Source organism: Aptenodytes patagonicus, chromosome 11 (assembly GCF_965638725.1).
Source record: "Aptenodytes patagonicus chromosome 11, bAptPat1.pri.cur, whole genome shotgun sequence".
Taxonomy (NCBI): Eukaryota; Metazoa; Chordata; class Aves; order Sphenisciformes; family Spheniscidae; genus Aptenodytes; species Aptenodytes patagonicus.
The window spans coordinates 11,283,797-11,306,953 of NC_134959.1; the positions used below are offsets into that span (position 1 = coordinate 11,283,797).

General features: G+C 36.5%; 1 protein-coding gene across 1 annotated transcript in view; it reads left to right on the plus strand.

Annotated features, from left to right (window-relative positions):
- The window catches only part of LOC143165595 (transcription initiation factor TFIID subunit 4-like), a 149,421-nt gene that overhangs the window by 86,324 nt on the left and 39,940 nt on the right, over positions 1–23,157 (plus strand). Inside the window, exon 14 of the mRNA XM_076349137.1 lies at positions 17,330–17,452. Coding sequence (XP_076205252.1) covers positions 17,330–17,452 — 123 coding nt within the window. The remainder of the gene's footprint in view (positions 1–17,329; positions 17,453–23,157) is intronic.

Genomic DNA, 23,157 nt, shown 5'->3' on the forward strand with positions numbered 1-23,157 from the left:
TACTCCAAAATAAACCTGAATGAGGGCTTTAATTCTGCCGCTGAGCTAACATGTTTGTAAGCCCTGTTTGGCAGCCTCGGAGGGCCTGAGGCAGCACACAGCTGCCAGCTTTCATCTGCCCCCAGTTCCTTCCGGGCACTCCGCGTCACATGATATAACCTAAGGGGATTGAGATGCACCTACTAAATCTTCTGTTCCTCTGCCCACTCAGTCTGGGTGCTGCACATTGCACCGGCAGCAGGCAGCTGGCCATCAGCAATCAGCTGCATACCTCCTGCTGACAAATCTTCAGTCTCTTCTTTGTGCAAGACCCACATACAAAGATCTACCCGCGATCCCCACATCTACTTCCCGGCTGTAGTCTGGAAGGGTATTTGCATGTTCTGTCATCTTACAATGGCAGGACCTCGTTTGAAATGCATACATTTTGTAGAACATGCTGCATTTCGTAAAATCTGTGATCTGTTTCTAGCCTGTTAGTGGAAGATGAAGGAGTTCATGGGAGCAGAGTTAAAGCTAAAGTTGGAACCATAGTAGTAAAATTTTAAAAAGAGTAATTTAAAACTTCCTTGCCAGCACATTTTTGAGTGAGTTGATATACGTGCATGCAATACTTTTGTGTATCTCCAAGTAATTTATAAGATAGACAAGACATTAATTTTCACAGCTCTCTTCAAGAATATTTTATTTAGCAGATTGTAAAATCGGGTACAAAGAAATAACCTAATTCTGCAAATCTGCTTTGTAAAGGTATGCTATAATTTTCCTACAAGGTTCGACAGCATCTCCTGTCTGTCTGTGCTGGGATGTGACAATTTATGTTTATGTACTTATGTATGTATTTATTGTGGAGTAATGTGAACATTAGCTTTGTTGTCATTTTCAGGTAGTTTATTGTGGTAGAGTTTTAAGGAATATTTAATACAGTTAACTAGGGTAAAAAGTGTCAGTTTTGACTTAGTAAATACTAAACATTTCTGTCTGTAGCTAGGTTATATGCATACTCTTCTCCTAAACTACAAGCCAGGTGGCTGCTCAGTGACACGTAGAGGTCATGAAAGGTGTGTTAGTATCTATTTCCTATTTAAATACCTTTGTGTCAGCCTGTGAAAGGGTCTCCCAATGGTTAAATCATCTTAGCTGAATAATGAGATACTGCTCAACATACCCCGAAAAAGTAGTTCCCCTTTAATAGTAATTTTTTAAATAAATAAAATGTATTATTGCCATTCACAGTGTAAACAAGATGGTCGTTTTTCCCTCAAGTATGTGTTTACTAAAGGTAGATATGATTATCTCTAAAAGGTAAACACTTGAAAGGTATTACTGTATTTTTAATGTTATTAGCCAGTTGAGTAAATATTTGTAAGACTTTTGTTTTCATTTAGTGTTGAAAATTGTTGCTGAATTAGTGGTTAACCATGGAAATGGTCAGAAAGATGTGAATGGGATTTTCTGGAATGGGAAAGTGTGTTATATATTTGTGCTGACGAGTGGCTGTACACTGAGGTGTTACAGCTTCCTTAAGACTGATATCTCAGTATCTGTAGGATTGAAGCGAAGCGAATTGAAAAACAGAATGATGCAATCACAGTTCATAGGTTTATTGACTCCGCACAGCCATGCGAAAATCTAAGTAAGCAATCTGAAGTAGAGAGTAGGCTTCCTTACACTTCTGTATCCTTTCCCTTCGCAACTAGTAAATCTATTTATATTCAGAACAGACATTTATATTCTCGAAACAGAAATAACACCATGTAGATTTCTGAAGATTTCTCTTAATCTTCTTTTTTGACATACTATTAGGTTTTTAAAGTTTTTTTTCACCCTATACGTCCAAAAGTCATATTCACATGTCAAAGTGCATGAAAATCTATTAATTTCCAAAAAAATAATTTAAAAAAAAAACCTATCCTGGAAGAAGTGCTCATATCTGGCAAACATGTCAGACAAGTCAAGTAAGCTTTAGGAAGGTGTCACATATACGAAACGGGAAATTAGACTGAACATAAAAACTGCACTTAGGTGTTAATTGTGTACAGGAAGACAGGAGAGAGGGAGAACGTTAACTTTGTAAAAAACATAATAGAAGTGAGAATGGTGAGAACAGAGCACATTTTTATGAAAAATAGGATAATTTTGTCTATTTATTTTCAAAATCTATGTTTAAATTCTGGAAAAGTTTGATATATGTTTTCATAAGGGAGCCCTTAGTCTTAAGGTAGCCCAGCACTTTGTGGCTCTAAGGGACATCTGCCAGCTCTGGAGAAGTGAGATAGGCTCCCCCTGGTATAGGGTACCTGTAGAATATATAGGGATATCTGCTGTGTCTTACTATGACAGGTAATAATTAAGAAGGTTATTGAATACACATTACTACTTCACTGTATATGCTGCTGTTTAATTAAGTAAAACACTTTCAGCTTCCTATTTTGAGGAAGAGTAAATTCAGTATTCAACAAAATTATTCTCTATTTTAATAATGGTCTGTCATAGCTGTTGCCAGTTTTTCCTTCTTAAGCAATATGTTCAGGGAATCCATTGTTTACTAGGGTGTGTCAGAAAACATAAATACAGGATGACTTCCCCCCCCCTAAGAATATAAATTGTTTGCATCTTTTAGCTGTTTTACCTCTTTAATGATCTAGGTGACCGCAAGATAGAGTGATACAGACCTCCAGCTTGCATGGAAAACACCTAAAGAACAGGCAGCTACACTAGCTAACCCTGTAAACTTCTCTAAATTAGTCTCAAGTTGACAACTTGTACCTTATTTTAGAATGCAGAAGTTAAACAATGGTCTGGATTATCTCGGTAATTTACATAGAGATAAAATATACTTCACTATTGAGCTAAACTTTTGTGTGTGTTGCATGCAATCATGATGCTCCGTAGAAGGTGCTGGGGTTTCAGTAATATGTGATAGCGCTCTGGTCTGTATTTTTTGATGTTTTGGATATAGGGCAATTATAATGCATATTTAAATAGCTTGTACATTGTTACGTTATCTATAATGCGTATGTTTCTTAGATTTGTCAATTGATGATTCTGTGAACATTACAATATATGATGATTTCTGTCATCTGCTCAGCTGTACAAAAGAAAAAATCATAAATGTACATTTCATAAATATCCTCAGGTAATTTTAACTGAGGCATTAAAAATAATTCCTGAGTAAAAAATGCTCATCTGTCCATCTATCTACGTGGAGAGATTATTTCTGGTTAGTACTGAAATTTGAAAAACAAACCCCCTAAATCTGATGGAGAAGGAAATGTCTGCCTTAGCAGGCATGCCAACAACATTCAGGAACGCTGAGAATATGCGGTAGACTATGTGGCAAATATGAGAATGATCTGACTGTTTTGTCTCAGGGATTTTTATTTTTGCCCAGTTTGCCTCTTAGTGCATTTTTGCTCCTGTCACTTTTTAAATGTGCGTTCCTCGTATTTAAAATATTGAAAATTGAATTCTTCTCTGTCACACCATTGTAACTCTGGAGTAACTTTATTGACATCAGTAGCAGTATTCAAAACAAATGGAATTTGTCCCTCTGTTATTAGATATAATCTTATATCAGAACATCTCATGTGGACAATTATGATTTATTGTTATCAGCTACATTTAACATTTCTACTTAAATGCAAAATATTTTTATAATTATATATATAAAATAATCTGTCTTTATACCATTTATTTGAAAATAAACTAAAAATTTTGTGATTTTGCATTAATTTCTGGTTTTGCATATTCAGCATATATTTCCAATCTCCTCACTTTGATTTTGTTATTTAAGATGCAAAGAAGAATGTAAAGCTTTTTAATGCACTGAATCTGTTTTCTTTTTGCAGTAGTTTAACATTTAATTACAGCTGTCTTTGATAATAAATTGTGTGCCAGAGTTTGTAATATATTTTGTAAAGCGAAGTCCTTTGGTGAGTTGGTTACTGAAACAATAAGCGTTTGTGACAGGTTGTTTGCTGAATACTTCCTCTGTGCATATGGCAGATCATAGTTCAGTTGTTAGCAGATTATTCGTTGTGCCTGGATGTTAAAAGAAGATACTTTTCAGCCTGTGTTTACAGCTGCTCTGCACTGTCCTAAGAATGGTTACATTGAGTGGGATCTAAGACAAGTTAGGGGAAGTTCACATATACTAAGAAGGGAAAAAAATTAACATGGCAAATAGCTTGTAGTGATTTTAGCTTTCTGCTCATGATCTCTGATAGTATTTATTGTGAATTTTTCCACTGAATTTAAAACTGCTTTGAAACAGTTAATCAGTTCTATAATAGAACATTAAATATTCTTCAAATTTATAGCCAAAAAAGAACCTTTAAAGGCATGTAGAACCATTATTACTTACGGGCCAGTATTTTAATCCCATATTTTTAAAACTGGACTGAGTTTTAAAACTCAGAAAAGTGAGGCGTTTTTTAGACATCAGTATTTTGAACATCAATTTTAGAACGTAAGGAAATTTTAGCTAATTAGAAGAGGAAAGTCAGAAATACCTGTTTTCAGGATTGTGAGGAAGAGGAACCTGTAATGAGGGGATAATCTGTAGCTTTCCTCACTTATTATAATGTGCCAAGGAATAGAGAGCGAAGAATATAGTGGAGTTTTTCTGTGAAGAATTAGATTCTGCTGTTGGTGAACACATTTTAGAGTTCTAATATGTTGAAGGATCGTTAAGATCTAAATCAAAGGTTCAATTTGCAGTAAATTGAAAATTAATTAAACCCCCACATGTTGTTTTGGAGATGGGGAGAGTATTCTTGGCAAAAGCAGAAGGAAGAGTGAAAGATAAAAATATTTACTTGAAAAGATGAATGTAAGGAGGTACGTTTTAGATCATCTCATTTCCTTTTTAATGCAAATCTGATTCTTTGATTATTCACTTCTATTATTTATTTATTTATTCTTATACAAAAGTTAGACACCATTACATATTGGGAACGTAGGCGTTTTTATAATGCAATAATAATAGTGCAGCTACTGCACTAATTTCATCTATTGGTGAAAAAGGATTTCAAGAAAAAATAATTTTTAATAGAATTAATTAAGGGATTCTTAAAGTGCTAAGCTTAATGTAACTGCAGTTCTTTAAAGCTAGAAGAACAAGAGAGAAAACAAATAATGCCCCTTAAGCAGATGCTTATTCATGTAGGATAGCTGCTCTTTGATTTTGGAGAAGTGGGGTGACTTGCAGTTGGAAACCTTGATTTATTGTGTTGTTATATATATCTGCAATAAATGAGGAATAAGCATAAAACTTGAAAAGGGAAATTAGGTATTATGCTAGTTCTCTTACTTTTTGTATTTTATTTACATGAAATTTTTTTTTTTTTTTTAATGGTGTGTTGCTGTGCCTTTTGTTGATCATATCTGTACGCCAGGTCTGTCTGCTTGTTTCCATTGCCTTGTCATGTTCACTAATTAGGGAACTGCTGCATGATTCACCTTGTTAATTAGAGGGACTTGCACACAAAGGCCCTTCGGGCAGTGCGAAAGAAGAGCCTAGCACTAGTGCCCTGAGAAAGCTACAGCCTGTGAAGTAATTCTTCTCATCTACCTTCTATTTTTTATTTGAAATGAATAAATCATTGAGATTTTCCTTGTGGAGTGAGAATGCAAGAATTCACATCTTTGTAAGATGTAAATTATATGTGATCAATAGAAGGGGATGACTACTGTATTGTACTTACAAGATTCCCTAATTTACTACTTGTCAGTGTATGAAAAATTGCTTGAAATATTTTGTCCCCACACTGTGGTATGTTGTTCCCTTGATCTGCAGGAGAAATGAGCAGTAGTGGTTTTGCTATAGTTAAATCTAAAATAGAAAAGATGTAGATTATTTAAATTTTGAGCTTGTTTTGCATCCCCAGTGGAACTTCCATTTTGCAAGTGAACCCCCAGTACTACCCCCACAACTTTTAAGGGGGAGAAGAAGGTGGGCGTCTGGCTATTTTTGTTCCTGATACTGCTCTGCTTCAAATCTCACTTTTGAAAAGAGTAGCATACTCGCTATATTGTGTGTTCTTTAGTTGAATATAGTTTCAGAATAAATTAAAATTGTTTTTGTCATGTCACTTAGACTTGATCAAACCACAGTCCAGACTGCAAAAAAGGATATTGCGTTAAAAGTGCACAACCAGTACCCTACACATTTCCCATCTGTTTATGACACTTCAGAAATTAACTTCAATGCCATTCTCTCTATTTGATTAAAATTATTTATTACAGCCAAATGATTTTTAGTAGATTGCTACATTTGCCTCATTTCCTCAAATGAGGCTGGCAGTTTCAAGATGCAGATTTCCCATAAGACTGGTAGAGGACTGGTATCAAAATCTGGGCATTTTCTTTTGGAATAATCTAGTTAATAAAGCCTCTTACCAGAATTTCTGATTAACTGGTATTTTAATGCACTTAAAATTTCTGCTATGCTGAAGTTCTGTGGTAATGGCATATAGGCAGAGAAATTTTACCAAAAAATAGAAATATTTATTTGGAAAAAATGGGGAAAATGCTTCAGGCTGACTTGAGATTTTATGTATGACATACTGTCACTCTTCACTTCCACGAAGATGAGATCTTTCTACATACCTCAGTCTTCAGTTGATTCCATTGATATATTAACCAAGAACATACTTTCCTCATGTTTTTGGTACAGTTCTGGTGTATTGGTTCTTAATTATTTCAGATTTCAAGTGTGTGCCAGAGATGGAATAGAAATAAAAGTAACAAAAGCCCATGCTATGCTATCGAAACTTGTGATGCACGGAGATGATCGTGCAGATAAAATTCTTGATCGGATTCTCACAGTACTAACACAAAGCTGAGCGGCCATGGAGTGTTTTCACTATCCAAGTAGCTGTTGTATTACTCAGATACCCTTTAAAGAATCTTTCATTGTATTTTCAAAAATGTTTATTTCAGGGATACTTCACCATCTGAAAAATAGAGCAGTTGATTCATGTTCTAGTACAACCTTTAACACTGTGTTAACAGTGGACAGCATAGCCTCTGGGAGCTGCTGCATGCGCTCCAGCTGCAAGCATGGGGAGCTGATAGAAAGCTTGGTTGTGAGGTTGATCTGACCCTCGTATTTTCCAGTGTGTGATTTTAAAAAAGCAAAGCATATTTCCTCACTTCTCTCCCATTATCCCCGTGTTTCTGTCAGACCTCCCTAACTAAAGCCACAGCTCAACAAGTTTGCTGCTCTTTGTAACTCTAGTCTGCAACTCTAGACACGACTGTCGTTCATACAGGTTTTCACTGTATTTTATATTCCCTAATCTTCATTAAAGCATCAGTTTTGGAGTCCTCACATAGTGTTTCGCTTCAGGGGGAAAGGAGAACATCCTAGAAATCTTGGGAGGATAGTAAACCCCCACTTAGATTAACACGGGGCCTGGGAAAAGATCTTAACTGGTCTTTCTTGACAGTGCCCCAAGAGCAAGGATACTCTTCTGTTGCTTGCACCTGAATTCAGGAGCCTGTGAGTAAGCCATCAAGCTTTTTGGCTGGTATTCTTACCAGTCATATTTATACTGTATGAGTATGTCTCGTTTCATTTAAAGAACTGTTTGAGAAGATTTGTAATTGTCCATTGTTGGGTTGCTCTGAAATAAAATTAAGACCGATAACAAAAAATAAAATAACAGATCTTAGGGAAATTCTTTCAGAACTTTTTCTGATCTTACTACAAGTAAGTTACCAGCTCAAAAAGTTGCCAGCTCTAGTAATGCTGATCCTGCTGGTTGTCTGTGCCTCAAACTCTTTGCTCAAATGATTGGTGTTTGGCTCAGTACATCTACCAAACACGGTTATGGGACCTAACAAATATCAAGGCTTAAAATAGGGGTGTCTCCAGCTTAGTATAGAAGAGCCTGGAGCTGGTGCAACTGGAGAGAAGTTGTTTGAAGAATAGTATAACCAAAACCAGACAAAATGTGCTGGAGCTCAAACAACAGTTTTTGAGGGATGAAGAAATGTAATGATTAAGATTACTGGAACGACAAGAAAACCCATTGTTGTAGAACTTTCAGAGGAATTTGAGGGATATCTTTCTAAAAAAAGTAATTATTATACATTGTATACTATAGATAGGAATATGTAGCTTAAGAGATGGTTGGAGGGTTGCAGAAATAAATGGTTTTAAGTTAAACTAAAATAGTGCATTGTATTTGGAAAATCAAAAGGGCAACCAACAAAGAATAAACACAATTAACAGAAAGAAGTTAATAGATACCCATAAAGAACATTAGTTGATTAAAGGAACTAGTGGGATAAGGACAACTTCAAACTATTTGGGGAATAAAATAGTACTAGAGACAAAAAGTATGTTAAAAAATTACAAGATTTTTAAAATCACTCTCAAAATTCATCATGCTTTTGATTTTTTTGTCTTAAGGAGACTTCCGAGAAAATTAAACCTATGACTACGAATATATATGAATCAGTTCAGACAGTATGTGGTCTTGAGTAGTAAGGAGATAAAATTGTAGTTTTACTGATAATTATTTTAAAAATTGCATTTAACTAGGTAATGTACATGACTTCAGAAAATTACAATTAAGGCTTTTCTTCAGGGAAAAATAAAAATGAAAGGCAGGATGCACCTGGCATTTTCTGTATCAAAAGTTTGATATATATTGTGTTGAAAGTAATAGGGCAAATGTTAATGGAAAATTTGAGTAAACTTCTAAAAGATAATGAAATTCGGTGTAATAAACGTGTCTATTGTAAGAAAGACACTTGGTCAGTAGTACCCCAGTTAAGGTTCTAGAACTGTATTCAGATGCTCATTATTTTGAGAAACATTCATTTTGGGGGCTGAAATGTTCCTAGCTTAGTCTTTGCCCAGGGTGATTTTTTTCAAACACTATGCAATAATTTTCAACTATTGTTAAAAGTGTGTGGGTAAGAAAAAAAAAGAAGGGGGGGAGAGAAAAAAAACCACCACCACCCACCTTTTTCGGTAAAGTAAAATCTTGATCTACTTCAAATAGATGTACAGCCATTGCAAGTGATGATTGGAGCTTTTGCTGAGTTGTGGGGAATGCTTGTGGAGAAGTAGCATCCAGCTTTGTATTGAAGAAAATTAGATAAAATTTGGCAGAGCTGTGAATGTTTAAAAGTCTCACAATGTGTTCAGTGTATGATTTGCTGTTATCCATGTAAAACTTCTCTGGTATTGCATTATTGCAGTGCCATTTCTAAACTTTAGCTACTTTGGACCAGTTTCTTACCAATCAGCGTGCTATTGCTGTAGGAGTTCTGCTGACCTTTAGGGACTTCGGAAATGCAGAAGACAGGTAGGAGCATAGCATGGGCATTCTGAGACATTATCTTTTTTGAAGACTCTCTCTCTCTCTGAAGTTCACTGATGTACTGATCCTTCTTGATCATTGTCCTGGACTTGTTGAGGTTACTGCCAGCATTTTTAATGAGTTTCATTTTTAAATTGCACCTTCTGTTGTGGACGTCTTAGGACATGTGTAATGGTTCCACATTTCAGGCTCTCCTCAGCAAAAAAGATGTTTTTCCAGGGGGTGTAATCACTGTCTGAGACTGATAGATATATGTTGCAGAACCATCAATTAAGACAAGCTTTTCCCAGCATATGACCCTGTTATCAGGAATTAAACCATCCATCGCAAACAGAATTAGGAGGGATCTCCACTGATGCCTATTGGCTAGAAATCAATGCTTAAATCATTGCTTATATGATCTTGCTTTCATCAAACATTTCTGCCATTTAGCTCTCTCCATTGCCAATTTCCTGTTTGGTGTTCATTCCTGGCTGTCTTCATTCTTGATTGCAGTTTACAATCTGTCGATATTTATAGCTTCTGTTGTCCTGTTAGCCTCTTCTTTGTCCTCTTTTCTTCTTCTTAGGTGGTATTTCTGAACTATGTTAGGAATTGTAAGTAGCCAAAGTCTAGGAGTCATCTTTGTCGGCTGAGTTGGCTCTGTGACTACAGACACTTACTTCTACAACTCAGCTTCTGTTCCCTTATCATATCCTATATTGACAGCATTTAAACATACTTGAGTACTTCCTCAAGCTCTTCCTTCTTCATCTTCACAATCATCTCTGTCTCTCTGTCACCAGGTTATTTTCCTTCCAGGCCAAAAAACATCCCTGATTTCCTCCTGTAGGTAGAGAAACACCTCCTTGACCTTTTTCTCTCTCACGTGATGCCACTCCCTCTTCTCCCTTTCATTTTTTAAGGTATTTATGTGTAGACTTGAATTGTTAGAGTTTCAGTTGTCCTCTTACTTTCTGATCACATTGAAGGAAATTTGTCTTAGTGCAGTCCTTAGCAGCTACAGCTCAGGCCCTTTTTCCATCTACATCTCTGCTTTAAACAAAGCTAATTTCAGTTTGCTTGGGTTTTGCCCTCCATTTGGAGCACGTTTCGCCTTCCTTTCAAGATGCTTTTTGCTCATGGTTTTGAACAACAACTGTCTTTCTGATGAATAGTGCAGCGCCTCATTTGCTGTTTGACATTCCCTTTTCCTGTGGATTCAGGTGAGCAAGCGAGATTCACTGGGATGTTTGCATAGCTGACGTTAACAGACTTATTTCTTGTGGGAGATTCACTTTTGTGCTCACTGAAAAGGAAGAATTCTCTGTTGACAGTACAGATTACAGCCACTGCTAGGCCATTTAATGTTCTGGATTGGAGAAGGTGTTTGACTTGAGATCTGTGGGTGTTTATACCAAGTATCCAGCATTTGTTTTACAATTGTCTTTCCAGACCAAATTCATACCTTGAACAAATCCATAGAATTTATTCTTCTAGCCATAATTTCCTTGAATTTACTCTTGGTTTAGTTGATCTTGTAGAAAAATGGAAAATAATCTTCACTGTTCTCTGTGGTTATTATAATACTAGTTAGAGTAATGGATGCGGGATTTAGTTCTTAAAGAAATCTTGAAAATTAATCCATACTCGTCTGTGAAACAGGTGGTTTCTTCCAGTTGTGTGGACTGCCACAACTGCTGGTGGAAGTAGAAATCTAAGAAGAAAAGAAATTCACTGACCATATATTCACACCATATATTTATTAATATCTCAGTGACTGTTCTTACAATGGCTTGTAGTGCAGAAAAGGCTTACAGTGAAAAAGGCTTAAAGAAGAATGCTTGGTTTCTGTTGCAAAATTATTTACAAAGCATGCCATGAATAAGTGCATTCTTGGTTTTTGGAAATTATTAAATCTAGATTTTAAGATCTAATGTTGATACTTCAGATAGACATATGGCTGTCTTCCTTGTGGCATATGGCTTGTGGCACTTCTTTCTGAAATACCTAAATGTATCATAACAAATAACGATATAAGGAAAACAAACTAAAATTTTAGAACCTCTGTTGTTGGCTTTACTTTAATAAAGTAGTGAAGTAGTGTTCTTTCTGTGGTTTTAATGTTATGCCACTGTCACAAAGAAGAAAATTTCATTGTGTGAAATAATTTTGGTGCTTAATTCTTATACTGTACTTTTCATCAAAGGGATCTCTTTAAGTTAAGTTGTCATTAAGTAATGAAATACCTCTCATTAAGTAAATGGCATGCTAAAAATAAATTGAGATCAGATACGGAGCAAGGAACAGCATCTCATTTGTAAGCATTTTTCTTCTATAATACAGTGGAATATTTGTGTTTTAGATAAATATTTTGATTTTCAAAAAAGTTTAATTGTTGTTGATTAGTGTTGTTCCGAATGAAGCATTGCTTCCTTCCCAGAGGGTAGAAATTTTAATATGCTATTGATGGATATATCCATATTAATTGTGATGTAGGCAAGTTAAAGAATGATACTGCATCAGCAGTCCAATATGAAAATGAGATTGTGAATGAATGCAGCTATCAAACAGTTGCATCTTGTTGGTTGATGGTAGTGAGTTAGATTCATTTCTGCTAAATCATGTTAGTTAACAGGAAATTTATTTATTTTACCAGGATGTATAGGTATTAACAGGTGCTTCATTTGTTTAAATATCCAGAAATTATTAACTGGCTTAGAAGATAAACTATATTGTAATAACAGGCTGCTTTCTTACTTTAAAATATAATTGATCATATAAAGTAAGAAGCTTAAGTAGCTTTAGTTTCACAGGTACTTTTAAGAGTAATTTCAGAACATTGAAGATGACTACATTTAATTTACATTATTCTTAGCGCTGGGAGTTCAGAGGGTGATGACTTTGGAAGTATGTATGCAAAACTGGTTGCAAAGTCATTTCCACTTGATGTAGAGAATACAGTTCCAGAGTATATTGGGGAAAAGAGCCTCCATTGGTCAGGGTTGTGCATTTGGCATCTGGTAGTACAAGAGGTACGTCTTAAAAGTAATTTCTGTTGACACCAAAGCCGAGTAATTAAATCTACATTAATTACGCAACTCCCACAAAACTGTTTGGCTCTTCCTAAACTTCTTGCAAGATACCTGCAGTAACCGTATTAGGTTTTATGACTATTAAAAATAGTTCATATCTCCATGGCATTCATTTTGAAAAGCTCCTGTTGAATCAGATGTTAGCAGCCACATTGCATGAGTAAATGTCTTTATGAAAGGTATAGCGTCGCCTTCTTTTGAACTGAGGCCAAGTTACTGCCTTTTTTTTTTTTTTTTTTAAAAACAAAGATTACATTTGGGGATAACATTTTTGATGAAGAGTCAGAGGATGAGTAGGAAAGAGATTTGGTACAGATAATCTGATGTAGGGTATGAGAAAACAGAAGTATGTGACTTGGAGATGGAAAGAAGATAAAGTTGGAATGGGGGCATGAAGAAGCCAACAATGGTGGTTAGTCTGCTCCAGGATGTTAAATAACATCCAGGAATCTTGTCAAACGTCTTGCTAGTAAGTATCCATAAACTGCAAAGATGTTTTATTGTAAGCAAATTGATAGTTAATAGTGAGTGTGCAAAGATGTTCCCTTAAGCCAACTGGAGTACACTAACCACTGCAAGATGAATGCCTCTGTTGGTAATCAATATCAGGATGATAATTCTTTTGATTATTTTTAAATGTAATTTTATGATCCTCTGCCTTCAGATGAGCTTAAAAAAAAAATCATCAGTGATAACTAATTTTTAAGAGTGATGAGAATTTGTGTAATATAGTATCAATCAAGTATTTCAGCACTTCAGCCCTTATTTTATAAAACATCAAGTTACTGTGATCTTACTGATGATGCATGTGTGTTTGATATGTTTTGACCAACATTCATTAAGGTTTACATAAGAAGGTTCATCATAGAATTGTAGAATCATAGAATGGTTTGGGTTGGAAGGGACCTTAAGGATCATCTAGTTCCAACCCCCCTGCCACAGTCAGGGACACCTTCCACTAGACCAGGTTGCTCAAAGCCTCATCCAACCTGACCTTGAACACTTCCAGGGATGGCGCATCCACAGCTTGTCTGGGCAACCTGTTCCAGTGCCTCACCACCCTCATAGTGAAGAATTTCTTCCTTATATCATCTAAATCTACCCTCTTTCAGTTTAAAGCCATTACCCCTTGTCCTATCACTACATGCCCTTGTGAAAAGTCCCTCTCCAGCTTTCTTGTAGGCCCCGTTCAGGTACTGGAAAGCTGCTATAAGGTCACCCCGGAGCCTTCTCTTCTCCAGGCTGAACAACCCCAACTCTCTCAGCCTGTCTTTGTAGGAGAAGTGCTCCAGCCCTCTGATCATCTTCGTGGCACCAACAGGTCCATGTCCTTCTTATGTTGGGGTCCCCAGAGCTGAATGCAGTACTCCAGGTGGGGTCTCAGGAGAGTGGAGTAGAAGGGGAGAATCACCTCCCTCGACCTGCTGGTCATGCTTCTTTTGATGCAGCCCAGGATATGGTTGGCTTTCTGGGCTGCAAGCACACACTGCCGTGTCATGTTGAGCTTCTCATCAACCAACACCCCCAAGGCCTTCTCCTCAGGGCTGCTCTCAATCCATTCTCCACCTAGCCTGTATTTGTGCTTGGGATTGCCCTGACCCATGTACAGGACCTTGCACTTGACCTTGTTGAACTTCATGAGTTTCACACAGGCCCACCTCTCAAGCCTGTCAAGGTCCTTCTGGATGGCATCTCTTCCCTCCAGCATGTTGACCACACCACACTGGTTGGTGTCATTGGCAAACTTGCTGAGAGTGCACTCAATCCCACTGTCCATGTTGCCAACAAAGGTGTTAAACAGCGCCAGTCCCAATACCGACCCCTGAGGAACACCACTCGTCACTGGTCTCCACTTGGACATCGAGTCGTTGACCACAACTCTTTGAGTGCAACCATCCAGCCAATTCCTTATCCACTGAATGGTCCATCTGTCAAATCCATGTCTCTCCAATTTAGAGACAAGGATATAATGCGGGACATTGTTCTTTTCTATTGTAGTATACCAAGGTGTGTATTGTAAAGCCAGTATCAGAAACTGTATTGTGTTTTTGTCTGGAGTTTTTGTACCTGGCAGCATATTCCTTATTTGTATTAAAGTAGTGTCGATTAGTCACACTGGGGCTAGATGATAAGTAAGGCACATAGTACAGGAGATCCATGTCTGGAGAGCTTATAGCCCAAATAGACAAGCTGGGTGAAGCGGGGCAAGAGGCACAGGAAAGTGAAGGGAAGGGTCTTGCCGGTATTCACCCAGTGTCAGTAGAACAGAGCTCAGCTCCTTTGGCTCCCTGTGCTGAGCCAGGTTTCCTGTCACGTGCTAAATTATAGGTAGTTGAAAATCTTGTGCGTTTGTTTGGGCAGTCAGTGCTAGGCTAACACATTTGTCAAAAATTAGTATGTGATATCAAGAACTATCTTCAGCTCTTTTCACTGAACAAAAAAGAGAAGACAAAGAACCTGAGGAATAAACAAGTGCAAACCCTTCTGCAGACTCTTGAATCTATTCCATGTTTGCTTGGTAAAACAGCACCAGACACTTTGCAGGTTTCGAAGTGAGGGAAGGATTTGTCCCATTATGTGGAATTTAGAGAAATGGCATGTTTTGCTTTACAATTTGCATGTGCAAAAATAAAAAAGTACTAAATTATAGTTCTTAGAGCAACTTTTCAGAGGCACTATGTGCTTATATTACATGTTGAAACAATCACTGTATATTGCAGTACAGGTAGTACAAAGAGCCAAGTATTAGCTTACTGTTGGTTTGAAAATGGTGACTTTGGATAAGATACTCGTATAATAATGTTTGCATGATACCAGTTATCTATCAGACTGTATTTCTGACCTGCACCTCCCAGGAAACGAATACTTACTCCGGTGCAAAATTTCTTATTTTGTGAAGCCAAACGCTTTACAACTTCATCTGAGATCACTCTAAGCCAGTTGGCCCTCACTTAAATATTCATCAGACTTCTGATAATTGTGATAACCCTTATAGGCTGGCAAGCATGGCAAATTAGCAGAAAGATGATTGATCTTTTTTTATATGCAGTTTTATCTTCAACCTTTCCTGGATATATGTTATACTATAGTAATAATTTCTTCTCTAAGCTATTTGCCAGTATCTGGATTTGCACATCTATTTACAGTTGCCTTGAAGCCTCATAATTACAATACAGCTGAAATGTCCATTTTCTTTCCCTGACTACAAATAGGGATCAATCGAATTTTAAATGACTGCTTACGGGCTAGCTTCCGATCATGACCTTTGTAAATGATTAGAGCTCACCACTGTTGCTATCTACCTTGAAAGGGTAAGCGGGCAGGTCTGTCTAACTGGCATTTAATCTGGAAGAGAGCCAAAGATATTTGAGCTAAAAATCTAATATGAGTTGGCAAAGAGAAGTATGTATAGACCTTTGCACTATTATTTAGATATTTTTCCACATTTCTTTTTTGTATTTAGGAAATTCTTTTATCCTGTAGATAAACGGGATGTGTATTTGTAGATTATTTTGTATTGAAGTTATGATAATAACTGAAGTTGCAAAATATATAGCATAAAAATGTGAAAAAATGGGTTTTCAAACTCTAAAGGTAGTGAATTTTCTTTTTCTGAAGAACGTGAAAGTATGTTGCGTTTCTAAATGAATAAACCTGAAAACTGCACTAAATAGCATGCATGAAGCGGACCTGCTTTTTCTAGGCAGAAGTGAATGGAGAAAAGACACCACACATTGGTACTTTTTTGTTTAAACCTCCTTTCCTGTTAACATTGACCAAGATAGTTCAGGTCTCTCTTGTACATGCAGCTCCCATGTAATTAATGGCTGAGACACTTCTATCTACACTTGTCAGTTCAGTTATATTTTAATGAAGAATTGTGCCTGTATCATACAATGTTTTTATTACCACTACTGAATTTCTTGAGGTAGTGTTCTGTGCGTTTCTGTTGAAGTGGGAACAAGTATGACATCAAGAAGATTAGAAAACAAACACCTCCTCTGAATTTATTGAAAGATTTTGCAAACCCAAAGTTTTGAAATCAATAAGAATGATTACTAAGAGCTATGAATGCTTTTATCTAATTAAAATCGTATGCTGCATTACCTAATCAATTATTCTTGTGTAGTATTGATGATCAGAATATTTATTAAAGTAATATTGTTCATGGGAACGTGTCTCTTACCATTAACTCTCTAAAAGGGTTATACAGTTTATAATGAGTATGCAATCTTCACCTCTTCATCATGTGGTGGTCAGAGTATTTTCTCTTATTTTCTGTAGCATGCTACACTGTTATGTAATGCAGCTGGCAGGTTGTTTTCTTAGCCTCAAACTAGTTAAATGTGTTGTTACCTAAATCCTAATCTCAGAAGGCAGTTGTAAATTCAGTTTGTAGTGGTTTTGTGTCAGGATTACCTTCTGCTAATGTTTAGATAGAGGTGTTTTATTCATTTAGATATGAATTTTTTTGGAAGCAAATATCAAGTATATTTGAAATATTCAAAGTAAATCTAAGATGAAAGAAAATGTTTGAGATTTTTTTGAGGATTTGAATTGGTATTTACACTCTTCACATAAATCTTAAACTGGAGGTGTGTAGTTAGTATATAGTACTTACTGGCTAAGGCAGTTTTCAAGGATAAGGATGGAGTTTTCAAAAACAATTAAGTTATTTGGAAGCAAAAATCCTGTGGAAAGTCAAGAGAAGTTCTCTATCTTCTTTATTACTCTACTGTAAGACTGTAAGGCTGCATGCTTGAGCTCCTAAAATGGTATTTCTAGGAACAGCAAATTACTATTAGAGATTGCTCATGTGTGATTTTTTACCTAATGCTTGCAAGTCTGAGAATAACTTTTTGAAATGACAACAGAATAAAAACTAAACAGAGTTTTTTTTCCTCTCTCTAATAGATGCAGCAACAAGAACTTGCACAAATGAGGCAGAGGGATGCCAATCTAACTGCATTGGCAGCTATCGGTCCCCGGAAGAAACGGAAGCTTGATTCACCTGGACTGCTTACCATAGGAGGAGAGGTATATGTCTATACACAGAATAAGATAATTGATTATTTCAAAACCTAGTTGGAATAACTAGAGATGCTACATGCCAATATTTTCAGTGAACTATGTAACTTAGAAAAGGTGATACAAATTACTAAATTCAAAGGACTGAGTCCAGTTTATCTTACTTTGCCACAGTTAAAATGACGTTTTCTCTTAGTTTTATTTTTCAAGTGTTCACTTTTAAACAGATATTTAAAGAATATTTTTAAAAGAAGTTAAACCTGAAGCATAGGTCTCTCCCTAAAAATGCTCACTGCCTTTATACTGGTTTTCTCCTTTGCATAATCCAAAGGAAAACAGAAAAAAGACTAGGGCATGAAGCAATATCCTGAAAAATGTAACTGTAGCGTTGCTTAGTTTGGACCAAGAGCTTGTAGTAATACCAGTAAGTGTGTTTTTGTGACGAGTATGTGTCAAAACTTTTTACAGAATGGCTGGTTGTCCCCTGCAACTGCAAAAATGAGTTTGTAATCATTCTAAATTTTATGTCATTTTAATAGAATACTGTGCTCTAGAATTAGAATCAGATTTGTTAGTGTGATTCTCCTGTTACCTTAAATGAAGAAGTAGCTATACTACACAATGCAATGCAAAATCCTCAAAAGCAGGACATATATTAACCAAGGTGGAGAACTAAGGTAACATGGCTGCATTACCTTGGATAACTCTTAGAGAATACTGTGTTGTTTAATACAGATACAGTTGGGTTTCTTTTGTTTCTGCTAAATATGCCTACACAATAGGAGTCAAAGTAATTCTCCCTATTATATGTCTGTTCTGAGGAAAATGCAAACATTTTGTTTTGAATGAACTGACTAACAGTTTTGGCTCAGACATTTGACTGTCTAAATGCCAGGCATTTCCAAAGGCCTTTTTGTTTCCCATTTTGGATAGCTTTTATCTGACTTCTCGCTCTCTTTTCATGTGCTAAGATTAGTGCTAAGGAACGAGCTGAGCTAGGAATAGAAGTGGATCTTTTTTACATTCTAAAGTTGACTTATGACTTCAGATGTGTAGGAGGTGCTCCCGTTTTCTGGTCAAATTAGTTTCAGACTGAGGGAGCTTTCTGGGTTTTGTGTTGTCCTGTTACGTTCCTTTCCTTTCAGTCTCCCTCCTTGTCTTACATTCAGTAAAGCGTTCTGTTCTCCTCCATATGCACCTGTAATAAATCCTGCAGCAACAGGCCAAAAGAAGCTTTCATCAGAAGCTCAGTTGGATAGTGATAGCATTGGCTTTCACACAAGATTCATTTAAAAATAATTTGAACCTTTTAATAATACATGGATCCCTTCAGATTTTAAGAGATGTACATTCCCCGCTTGTCTTTACTTGACCAAAGGAATATTTTTTCCTAAGTATCAGAATTTACTTTTTACTGTCTATTGCCGCTTTTAAAAAACGATCCTTTTTTAAGCTTTTGTAGTTTGATGAACCAAATTGTGGTCACCTTTGGTGAAACATCTTATTCAGAGCTATATGCCTGAATGGATTTATGGTGAACAGCTTCCTCTCTCTCTAGAAGCTCTTTAATCTCCTGGTACACTGCTTCAAGGAAAGATAAAGGTCTGTGGCAAATTCCAAAGGCTTCGGGAGATTTTTGCCTCCTTTTGTTGCTCCCCTAGCCCAAATTTTGCTGAGCTTCTGTGTTATTCAATTGACAAATTATCCTTGAAGTTTTTGCCGATACATGGATTTCCTGGAGTCATGAATTGTGTGGATATTCTGCCAGTTCAGACTGAATTGCTCCCATAGCTCTCCTCCTAGCTTCTAACCATCCTGGCCAACTCACGTTGGTGCCTGGCTGCAAGCTGATTTCAAGGACTTGGATACTATATCTGGATTATTCAGTGTCTTTTCTGGGGATAGGATCTAAAGCATTGTAGAAGCTGTGTCATGCAGGTTGGCTGCTAGAAACTCTCTCCTTCTGTTATTCTTCTGAGCTACTCATTAGGGCTGCGATGCAGAAGTAAACTCAGCTCCTCCAAAATGTTTCACTTTAAAAAGGTACTGGAAATTTGCATTGTTTGTCTAAGACTATCTGATTTCTCTTCTTTGGATTTCTGGAGATTATAAACGACATAGAAAACTATTATAAGACTACGTCCTGTCTTACAGACATCCCCTTAGCCCAACTCCACCTTCAGATGTCTGATTTCCACCATGGTCTATGACCCTCTGATTTCCCTAAGCAATTTCTGAGCTTCTTAAGTCCTTGCTTCTGATAATCTCTGTCTGCAAGGTCTGATTTGGGAAGAGCTTTCTTGGCCCTTTTGTTTTTTGTCAAAACGTCCGGTTTTTGTCACTGAAGTTGCTGGTCTCCTCATTAATCTTTTTTGATATATATGTCTGCTTTTGTTGCAGCTGGGACACTGCACATTTGCTGATCCAAAGAGATATCATTTACAAATCATCCCACCCCTGCATGTTACATTTTTTTCCTTTTCTGAACTAACTCGTTTGGTATTTTACTTAGTTGCATTGGCCATTTTTTTCATTGAGAAGTGTTGGATTTCAGTCCAACTTCTTGGTTCAACAGAAATACTAGCTCACGATTTCTCTTTGGAAATTTGACCTTTTTAATAATACCCTTTTGATCTGAGCAGGAGGTCAATTTAGGGAATAGTGATGGTTATTTTGCTTAAGAGAAAAAGTTGATGGAAAAGCTTGGTGTTTCTGTGATCAAGTAAAGGCCAGGCCCATCATTTGCCTCTTCTGTACTAGTATGGCTGGTTTGTTTGATTACTTTTACCTGGGGAGATGGAAAATTAGCAGTTTTGAGGTGAGGTTATTTTTCCATCATGTATGTTCTTTGATTTGCTTCTCCATGCAGCCATATTAAAAATTCCTTTCCAAAAAATGGGACAAAAGATTTTATAGAGAAGTTGATGAGCAGGGGCGAGACGTCCTCAAATAATACTGCCACCAAATGTGTAACTAGTTTCAGACTGGATTACACAGTAGCCTGAGCTAATCTGACTGATCTCTGTCCCAATCCCTGGTAGTGCATTCCTGACCCTTCCCTTTCATTGGCTCTGGCTCGTCATACCCTGTGCTAACCCATTTCCATTTGATAAATTGGCAGAAAACTAACCTAACAACAATAAAAAGTGAATAGTTTCCCCTTAGTTTGCTGAAGTAGTTTGGCCTAGAGCCCAGTGAGCACTGGAAAATGAACATACAACAAGGCAGGGGCAGCAAACTTGAGATCACCTGCTCTTCATTCACTTTCTTTTTTAGTATCTTCTTTTCTTGTATTTTAGATAATCTGCTAGAAACACAGCTTCCTCTGTAGCAGACAGCAGCTCATCTGTAATTCAGCCTGCTCATTATTATAAAGCAGTTTAGATCAAGAGTGAAAGAGAAGGGGTAAAGAGAAACGAGATACCTTTGGAAGAATTCAGCTTCTCTGCGTTGCAGAGTTGAAAATACTGCATTTGCAGAATTTTAGGTTTTTACATTTATTTAATGATACTAGACAAAATTGTTGGAAAATATCTTTTAAATGTTACTGCTTTTTGGAATTTAATGTATGGTCATCAAGTTAGGTATCTAACTCCTGAACCATGTTATGCATGTAGCAGCAGTACTGCCTAATTCTTATTTGCTGTGTGGGTCCTGTTAATGCTTGTGTTGGTACACAGCAGTGGATGGTGAAGGTAGGGCAGTGGATGACATATACAGGAAAGGGAGGACAGCAACCCCTTGAGCTCTTTAGTTAGTATCCTTAAGCACCTCTAATGTCAGATTAAAAAGAACAAATTTTGAGTTGCTTTTGTTTACCTTATAGATTTTGAATCTATTCACATTTTCAAGCTTTTTTCTTGAATTGTAAGGCTTTTAAGAATTAGGATTAAAAATTGTTTTTGTTTATGAAATAGATATTTTCATGTAATTATAAGAGTTAAAGCTTTAAGAAAAGCATTAACCACCACAAGACTAGGTCAGGTAACTTTACAAGTTAAATATTTGAGTAGTGCTAAGGTGGCAAGAATGCAGAATTTGCATATTTCAAAGTCCCTCATTTTTTACTATGGAATTAAAGTGTAGAGGTTAAATGCAAGTATTTTTCTGTATTTAAGAATAATAATAATTAAATAATTTGGCTTTTCATCAAGACCTATGGCTAGTATCCCAAAATACATAAATATAGAGTATATGTTTGAAATATCTGAGGGTATAATTTGTTTAAATATCAAGTGAAAGCCCTCTCCTGGTACTTGCTGGCACAGATGGTTTTTGAATACTGAGCTTCCAAAGGCAGCCTCAGGGCTAGTTCAGTGAATCACCGCTTATTGAAGACAGTCATTTTAGGGAGAAGAAAAAACCCTCTTTCTCACATAGTGGAAGAGCAGTCATCTTAAGAATATTCAGTAGATTATCCCAAACACCATCTTCCACAATTTGCAGGATCATATGTTGGGCCAGCGCTCAAGGGAGATCTGGTATTTTGTGTCTTTTCTCATCCAGTGTATTCCAACCATTATATTAGTCAAGAAAGATAATGTTCTTGCAGACCTGAAAAGTCCCAAAACAACTACACTTAAGACAGTGATGTTTTGTGTAGAGAAAACCTAATTACTAAAGTGATTGTGAAACGTATTTTGGGTATGAGGCACCACATTTTTTTAATTAAATTCATCTTTCAGATGGTATAATTTGAACATTTTAAAGCTGTTTTCATGCTAAGGTTTTGTATAAAATATGATTAAGATTCTGGTTTCAGACCTGGAAATCCATGTTATACCAGGGACTTCCAAATGCAGACATAGAAAAGTTACTTAATATTCCTCTCTATCAGATCTTTATTCTACTAGTAATTCCGAATTTCTAAGTGGAAATGTAAGGATTAATTCATTACTATTTGGGGAGATACTTGGGTGCTATGACATAGTTGGAAAAAAGTACTTTTGACTACAGCCTCTTTTTAGTTATCCAGGACTGAATGTGATTAATTTGTTTGCACACATTACAGCTGGCATTCTCACTTCATGCTTGGGTTATCCATAGACATTTCAGCAACCCCTGCAATTATTCCTCAAATCCATTGTTCATATTTTAACAGTATTAAGAAATCAGGATACTAGGTAATTTTCTTTTTGGAATGGGTCAGACCTGATAAAGTATGACAGAGCTGTCTCTTGGAACACCTGGCCTTGTTTCTTTCCTTTCTTGCCCTTTTAAACAGAAAGAGATGTATAGCGTGTCTTGCAGAAGTCTTTGTTACAGAAGGGTTGTGCATTGGGTTCTCTCCAAAGTGTCTACTCAAAGAATATCATGCAGATTTAGAAGTTCATGAATCAGCCAACATAACTGTGAGGCATAACTGCTTCTGACAGATCTGAAAGAATTAGAACCAATGAATAGTTTTTTATTTTGGGGAAAAACACCAGTCAGTGGGATTGCCATGCTCTAAGCAAATCTTTAGGCTATTCTCTCATCTTTTTGGAACTAAGGTAATTTTATGGCATCCGCTTTGAAAGATCCTTGGAATGACTTGTTCTACAACTCAAGTCTCAGCTTGGTCTTCATACTGTATAGTTGGCTCTTGATAAGTTACTTTTCGTTTTAAGTGGTCAAGATACGTTTAGAAAGCACTGGAATCTAAGATCCTTTACACTTGTTAAGCTTGAGTTATATGAAAGCAGATACAATAGACCAGAACACCTTTTGCAAGT